The sequence below is a fragment of the Rhododendron vialii genome, chromosome 8a, assembly GCF_030253575.1.
Source record: "Rhododendron vialii isolate Sample 1 chromosome 8a, ASM3025357v1".
NCBI lineage: Eukaryota > Viridiplantae > Streptophyta > Magnoliopsida > Ericales > Ericaceae > Rhododendron > Rhododendron vialii.
The window spans coordinates 29521027-29529448 of record NC_080564.1 but is presented as its reverse complement, the minus strand read 5'-3'; the positions used below and the strand labels follow the sequence as shown (position 1 = coordinate 29529448).

The window sequence follows — 8422 nt, the reverse complement described above, 5'->3', positions numbered from 1 at the left end:
AAAGTTCCTTCTCTCCTGATATAGGCAAACTGAAACATGCATTCCTTGGTCGAAAAAACCGATGGCAAGCATGATGTCTGGAGACTATCTATATTAATCAGTCCAAAAACAAGAGGTAATTAGTAATGGCACTGTAGTTACCATCACAACAAACAATGGCAATTACTTCATGAGTATTGAATTTCACATTAGTGTTTTTCGGTGATATCTATTGAACACCCTCAACGCCAGTTGTTAAAAAAAATTAGTTTAACACATTAGTGTTTTTTGGTGATATATCACATTAGTTTTTTTTTTTTTTCATTCACGTTCGATGCATGCTAGCAGTATTCTCATTCTATTTACTAAAAGACATACATGTGGTGGAGAATGAGTTTAGAGTACCGCACCCTAACCTCATGACGGTGCTCCATGTGCGTAGAATAATTCTTCCTCAATGTACAAGGATCCAGAACATACAGATCACAATGAAACAAAGTGCAACTATGGCATAAACAACAGAGATGCTATAGGTACAGATATATTAGTACATACTCCGTGTACAAACCAGTTTTGAGCCCATTTTGAATCCCAAAAAATGATCCAAATCGCTTATTTTGTTTAAAGTATTTTGTTTTAGGTCCCTGCAAAAAAAGCTAAATCGGATATCGGTTGAGGCGTTTACGATGTAACCAACTTTGACCCAAAATTCAAGCTAGAATTCTGAAGCAAAGTTGGACTTATCGCAAACACCCGTAACAATATCCAATTTAGCTGATTTTTTACATGAACCCTAAATAAAATATTTTAAACAAAATGAGCGGATCGGATTATTTTTTTGAGATCCAAAACAGACCCAAAACAGATTTGTACACAATGATACAGATTTTTTATATGTACCTCTATCATTTCTAGATAAATAAAGGGGAAAAGCCTTTGAAAAGCTAGCTCTAATAACATGTTATAATTATGCTAATTCCCAAAAGTGAGCAAACTTCATGTGTCTTTTTGTGATGTACGTACCAATCTAACTTACCACGTTGATTTTGAAGTTCTATGTTTTTCGTTCTTAATTCCTCTTTATCAAAGCACCCACTGGAAAATGCATATGTTCAGTTTTTTTTTTTTTTGGGTGTTAAATAGTGCATATATTAGGTGATTTTGAAAATATTATTTAAAAGAGTTCATTGAGATCTATTAAGCAAAATTCAAATTGCATAAAAACAACATTACCAATTAAAATTTATAATTAATTTTTTATCTTGTTGAGATAGGACGAGAGAGAAAAGAATAGGGACGGGGAGATTTTTTTATTTTTTTTTGGGGGTAACTAGTGCATATGTTCAGTTGCAGAAAAAGAATGCGGCAATTGTAACAAGAAACAGAAGTGGGGAATAGTTTTTTGTGGAACCTGGTTTTGAAAACGGGCAAATTCTACCAACTGCCCTGTGGGCAGTCCGTGGTGCAACACACGTGCTGTTTTTCTTGGGCCTTTCCCAAACAAAAATGCTAGACACAGAACCACTCCTACACAGCGCAAAACGACGTCGTTTTGATAATTAAAAAAAAAAAACTCAGGTCGCGAACACAACCCCCCTTCCCCTTTTCCCTTCTCCCTTCTCGTTCAAAATACAGAACCATAAGCGAGGGAGGGGCTCCCACCACAACCCCAGCTACTCGATGGCGACCGCCAACCCCGGCTGCTCCCCCATCGCCAGCGACCGCCACCAGCACCGGCTTCTGGCACCCCGACTCTCTCTCTCTCTCTCTCTCTCTCTCTCTCTCTCTCTCTCTCTCTCTCTCTCTCTCTCTCTCTCTCTCTCTCCTTGTTTCAGATTGATAGATAAATTACCCCCACTATCTACTCCTCATCCTCATCAATTACAGGGTTTCAATTTGAGAAACCCTAAAATGTTGTGCTGCCAAACTAAAAAAAAAAACCTAATTCGGAAATTTTGAGAAACCCCTAATTCGAAATTTCTACCTTCTGGCCATGCTCCAAAAAAGTTGAAAAAAATGAAGTGTAGTTGACGTTGTTCCTGGTTAGTGTGGACGATGTGAAGCTTTTCCTTGGTTGTTTGCTGTATGGAATTCGTTTCTCCATTCCTTATCAGTGTGTACAAGTTTGTTTCTCTGTGTTCTTAAGTTTGAATAAGACAAAGATGTGCAGTTGGTTTAGGCGTTTCTATGTGTATGAGTCATGTAAGTCAAGTACTTATATAATATAATCTACTTGGTGTTTCAGGTATAAGTTTTCACTGAAACAAGCAATTAAACTAAAAAGATGCAATCGGCTCGTGTTTTGGAGCTTCGAGATCAACATTATTGTAGCACTGATCCGTTTCATCTATTAGTCACTAGCTTTATGGATTTAATCTAGACATGACGTGTTTTAAGAAATTTTGTTAATTCAAATCACCATATCTTTGACCTCATGATTGCTTCTGCATGAACCACAAAAAAAAAAGGCACCAAAACAATCTCTTGTGCTATGGCATGTACGTATAACTTGATCTACGTTATCCACCTCGTTGTAGCTATTGCATGATCTGAAAGTTTGTGCGGGCCTTCCTTAATCTTTCGGACTTTGGTATGGATGGTTTTGTTTCAAACTAAGTGATTTATGTACTTGGTCATTATCCATTCTTCTAGATGGGCATATTGATGGGCATATTGTTTCTTTGCGGTGGTAAGCATGCCTCATAATGTTACATACCACCAAAACTACTTTGCTTGCTTTGAATATTGTCTTATTCAATTAGTTCATGTACGCTGACACTTGAGTTATCTCATGCAAAAGGATCCAAAATAATGAGTGCATGAATAAAGAGAGCACTTCTGTGGAGGTGGAATCAATGAGTTTTCTGTGGAGGTGGAATCAATGAGTTATCTCACTCCCTCTGAGCTTCTTTTTCTTTTCTTTTTTTTCATATGGTGCAGTTCTATGAAGAACTGGTTCATGGGAAGGCTTCAGGTGTAAAATGTGGACAGTTAACCGATAAATCTCTGAATAAAAAGACTAAATTCACGTAGTCAAATTCTTCTAGTAGTGACAATGACGACGACGATGCTGGCAATGATAATGATAGTGAAACTGATGAGAAAGATAAACCAGAATCTCATGAAGATGGTGATGCAAATCTTGAAAGTTCCATAAATGCAGACTCAAATCCTCATAAATGTAGAAGCTGTCAACAGTTTAAGAACCAGATTGCCATGTTATCTGTTGACCATCTTTTATTTTTGATGGCTTGCTATTCTGTCTCCAATTTAAGTTAGTCGCATAATGCTCAACTTTGTAATGTTATTCTTTTCATTAATGTAGATGTTCCGTTGGTGGAGTTCAGGCGGAGTAAAAATATGGCGCGGCCAATGGAGAGAGCCATCTATTAAATCTAGAGGATGGGAAAAGAAATCATGTGATCATGCAACTGTAAAAGATAGCTCAGCTACTGCGAAAGTTAGCTATGGGACCAATAGCTTTGTAAAGACTAGTGGAGACTCGAAAAGACAGTGAAAGAGATTGAAGCCATTCAAGTGAATCAAAGGCCAAGGAAAATGATCAATTTGTTGTAGTTTGGAATATCAATATGTACTAAGTTTTGTAATATCAACTTGTAATATTGCGAAACCTAACTTCGTATGTAATTGTTATTTTGATGAGAATGGCCCGGCGTGGGTTTTAAATTTATTGTATTATGGTTTTCGTAGTGAAATGATAATTTGGCAATAGGTTTTGGCTATGAATGTGACTTGTGAATGGTGATTTAGAATGAGAAATGCCCGGCGTGGGCTTGTGCATAACTTCATGTTGTTTCTATTGTTGTTATTAATGTACCGACTGAGACGCAAGATGTCGGGCTAGGACCAAAAAATAGGGGAGACCATGCTGAAATTTTTCAAGAACCAAATACAGTAGCATGATAATGTCGAATAGAAGTGGTCCAAACTATCAATCTCATATTCTATAATAATAATAATATCATGATCTCAACATAAAACCGGAGCAACAAGAATACAGACAACCAATTTGACATTCTAACATGTCTATGTCCATTTCCATTAATCAAAAAGAATAAAGTAGAATGTATTTCATTAAAGAAGTCAACAAGAAACAAAAATCTCCAAACCATTTACCTCGTGAAAGGTCATTACATGCAAGGACACAAAAAGGGATACAGGACACAAAAGGGGACACAGACATAGGACACGATATAAAACAATACAAGCAAGTGAACTACTCTTCAACATTATCCGACACATTTATCATTTGCGTATAACTTTGTTGTCCTCCGCATCCTTGCCATTGACTTTCTAGCATACTTGGTTGTGGTCCTCCCCAATACTGACCTTGAGCTTTCAAAATACCTAATTGTCCTCCTCCCCAACCTTCACTACCCGCAATAGTTGATTGACCCATCCAAACTTGACCATTTAATAAGCTTTGTGAACTTGGAAAAAAAGGCATAAATTGGTTCAAACTTGTTCCGGTGGGGCACAAAGTTGGGAAAAATGGGAAAATGCTTCCGCATTGTGCCATATTTGGTCGCATGGGATGGGGTATCATGTTTGGCCACAATGAGTGTCCCATGTAGCTTGGGTGGCTTTGCCCATAAAAAAAAAAGTATTTTGAATAACAATTACATGGCACATGATCGAAATTATGCAAGAAGTCAATAAAATTTCTTACATTTACATTTACGATACTCTCTTGTGTCCCGATATGGTGGCTAACCGCAATCTCCTCAACCTCCTGAAATTAGCAAATAATATAACTATTACACATTCATCGAACAAATCTATATGTCCATATTAACTAGTAAGCAACGAATCGTAAAAAACTTATGCCTTGGATTTTTCGTTGGACAATGGCTTCTTAGATGTTTGTCTTTTCTTCGTAACAGCTTTTTCCACAGCACCGATCTTTCTTTTGCACAGCGGTCTCCCTTTTCGTCGAAGACCTTCCGGGTCAAGTGTGTTCGTGCTCTGTTTAGGAGGTATAACCCCATCTCCAAGTGAAAAAGAACTTTTACGAGTACCCGTGTCATCACCAAGTGAAACCACATTACTTTCACAAACAACCGAAGCTTCCATCAGCTCTCGTTTTAGCTCGTGTACCCGTTTCATCACCATATCATACTTTTCTTGAGATTCTTCCACTAAATCAGCAACTTCATTAAAGATATTGCACATGTTGTCATGCCGACGTGCTTCAATTGACGTTGACGACTTATCGTAACAGATTCGAACTTTTGTGTGGACCATTTTCACATTTTTACACAATCTTCTCAACACATACTTGTCAGGCACTCTTTCAATTCCCTTTTGATGCCACATAAATAGTTGATGTTTACACACCATTCCTCTAGACTCGAACAATCGATAATTACAATGTGTTTCATTGGTTTCAGCATTGAAATTAACAGTAAATGCCACTTGAATTCTCTTTTTCTCTTCTCCTTTGCCATATGTAACCCACTCATTTATCTCATGTTCGGACCCGATATCATCAACTTTAGCCGGCTTATCACAAAAATAGTGAATTTTATCGAAAAATTATTTCTGAAACTCCTTAACCTTTGCATGGGTGAACCACTTTGAAATTGCTTCTCCAACTCATCTTTGGTCATTAACGGGATGAAAGTGTTCTAACTTTTCGCATCTGCTTGATTTTCACTTTCCACCTTGTTCCCCAATGCATTTTCATACTGTCCTACAAATTGTTTCAGGGTCGTTTTTGAATGAACATAACCATCAAAATACGCATTTATATTCTCACTTCTTTGTGTGGATGACATCCCCGCCCAAAAAACATCATTCAAATAAGCAGGCACCCACCGTTTCCTCTCCAAATTCAACCCCTCTAACCATGTGTTACTTTGAAGCTCGTACTTCTTGATGAACACATCCCAAGCATCCTCAAATTGTTTTATGGTAAGTGAAGCATAAACTGCCCTACGCATACACCAACTAATATTCTCATAGGCATTGCACCCATTCAACTTTTCTGGGATCTTTTTCATAATATGCCATATGTACCATTGATGTTGGGTGTTAGGGAATATATCTTCTATGGCATTCTTCATGGCCATACATTGGTCGGTAATAATTGCTTTCGGAGCACAATCCCACATGCATATCTTCCAAGTCTTAAATAACCACGAAAATGACTCCATGTCTTCATGAGAGATGAGCGCGCATCCCAATAAAATAGACTGGCCATGATGATTCACGCCTACAAATGGAGCAAAAGGCATGTCATGCCTGTTTACCAAGTAAGTTGTGTCAAAGGTCACAACATCACCGAATTCCTTACAAGCTGCCCTACTCCTTGCATCAGCCCAGAAGACATTCCTTAGTCAACCCTCATCATCCAAATCCATTGCAAAAAAGAAGTCAGAATTATCGGCTTTCATCTTCATGAAATAATTGTGCATCACTTGAGCATCTCCTTCCACAAGTAGTGAACGACGCACTTTATCCACATGATTCCGGCAATCTTTCTGGATATATGGAAGCTTACCAGGTCCCCCAGCCTCAATCTGAAGTGAGGTATAAGTTTGGTTCAGATTGATCCCAACTTTATCATTCAATTCAAGTTTTCTTTTCACGTGTTCATCGAGTACCCTATTGCTTCTCAAATACCTTGCCTTTTCCTGGACTCTATTCATGATTGTGAACTAAAGCAACCCGGTTTAACCTCCACTTTCCATTCAGGTGCAACACAATGGTAACATGAGCTTGACAATCAATTTTTGATTGTGGCCGTGGTTTGACCGGATTGCTTGTTGTCACCCTTGCCTTTCCAGCACGACTGCATGCTATAGTTAAATCCTTCAACTTTCCATCTTTTCCCTTTCTCGATGTTCTTTTTGCCACAGCAAACCCTTTTTTCTTTAGCATATCTTGAGTAATATGAATAAGCTTCCTCCGATGTGTCAAAGGTCATTCCCTCTTTCGGTTCTTCAACTTCATCTTCATAATTTTCTGTTGCCTCCTTCCCAACTCTGCTAGTATCTATTTCACCACACTTTTTGTTTGAAGGACTACTCTATACCTCTTGTTCGTCTTCATGGTCTCCACTCCATACCTCTTCTTCTTCTACACACTCTTTGTTTGGAGGCATTGCCGATGGAACAGAATCCGACGACATCATCTAGTGGTTAAAAAAATGAGACAATTATATAGAGATATAATCAACTGACAATGCAATAAATAGATTGAACAACAATATAAGATACAAGAAGACTAAGCCGAAATTTTGTATACAATATAACATTATTCGCAAGTGCAAATCAATTTGAACATGCATGTAGTCAAAACCGAAACCACTTATATGTCATGCACATACACATACTTTTACTTTAAACGGTCCTTTCAATATTCTAAACTTAAACCACTTATAGCTTCTCTACTTAATACTAAAATGAGACCAGGATAACCTTTGACAAGTAGATACGGCTTCTCCATTTTCTCATGTGAGCAAGAGATGTACCAAAATATGTAAACATGTATTATAGCATGCAAAGTGAAATCTGTACTGAAATTTTAATTGTTGTGGCTTTGTTCTCAACTTAGCACCAGAAGCTGTGTCAACTACATACTAGTGTAAACAACTCGAACAATCTAAGGCTAAAATTCCATTCTAGTAAGAAAAAAATACACATTCGAATGGAATTTTAAAATTCCATTCTATATTCAGGCTAGGGTTTGTTGAATTGTATCTAAAATTCCATTCTATATGTACCAGTAAAGTCCTGATCTAGTAAGAATCAAAATGCATAATTACAAAAAAATATATATGTACACATACGAATTTTCTGCAGTCCAGAAAAAATACAGAGAGAGAGATACCTTCAGTAGTTATCTTCTTCGTCCTCTTCAGTAAATAATCCCTAAAAAAACGAGTCAGAGAGGGAGAGATTGAGCTCAACTCTCAAACAAACCCTAACTCCAATAAAATCAACCCAGAATCAAACTCGTGGTGGGTGTAACAACGTTGGAGTTCTCAGAAATCCGTGGTGGTGGTGGTCGCCGGTGGTCGTGGGAAGAATACCGTGGTCGTCAATGGTGGTGGGAGCCTCTTTGAATGTTTTGAGCATAAAAAATGGAGGGAACGAGAAAGGGAAAGGGAAAAGGGGGGTTTCTCTGTTCCGAGACCTTCTTCTTTTTTTTAATTATCAAAACGACGTCGTTTTGCGCTGACGTCAGCATGACATCAGCGGTTGTGTGAGTTGTTGTGTGGGAGTGGTTGTGTGTCTAGCATTTTTGTTTCCCAAAACCTTGCAGCTTTCTTACCAGACGACAATCTAAGTCAAATCAAATTGGAATAGATGAATCAAATTACCAAATTAACCCCAAGCACCTCTCTCTCTTCTCTCTCCATTCACATCCGGTCTATGTACTTTGTCTGATTCAATTTCATTTTTTAACGCATATATGC

At 37.9% G+C, this 8422-nt stretch overlaps 1 protein-coding gene across 1 annotated transcript; it reads right to left on the bottom strand.

The window, feature by feature from the left end:
* Positions 1-4373: 4373 nt before the first annotated feature.
* LOC131298747 (protein FAR-RED IMPAIRED RESPONSE 1-like) lies at positions 4374-6650 on the bottom strand. The gene is made up of 5 exons (XM_058324220.1): positions 6344-6650; positions 5664-6214; positions 4828-5502; positions 4670-4732; positions 4374-4583 (listed from the first exon to the last, which is right to left on the bottom strand). Exons 1-5 carry the CDS (start codon positions 6648-6650, stop codon positions 4374-4376), a joined length of 1806 nt encoding a protein of 601 aa, XP_058180203.1.
* Between the last annotated feature and the right edge of the window lie 1772 nt (positions 6651-8422).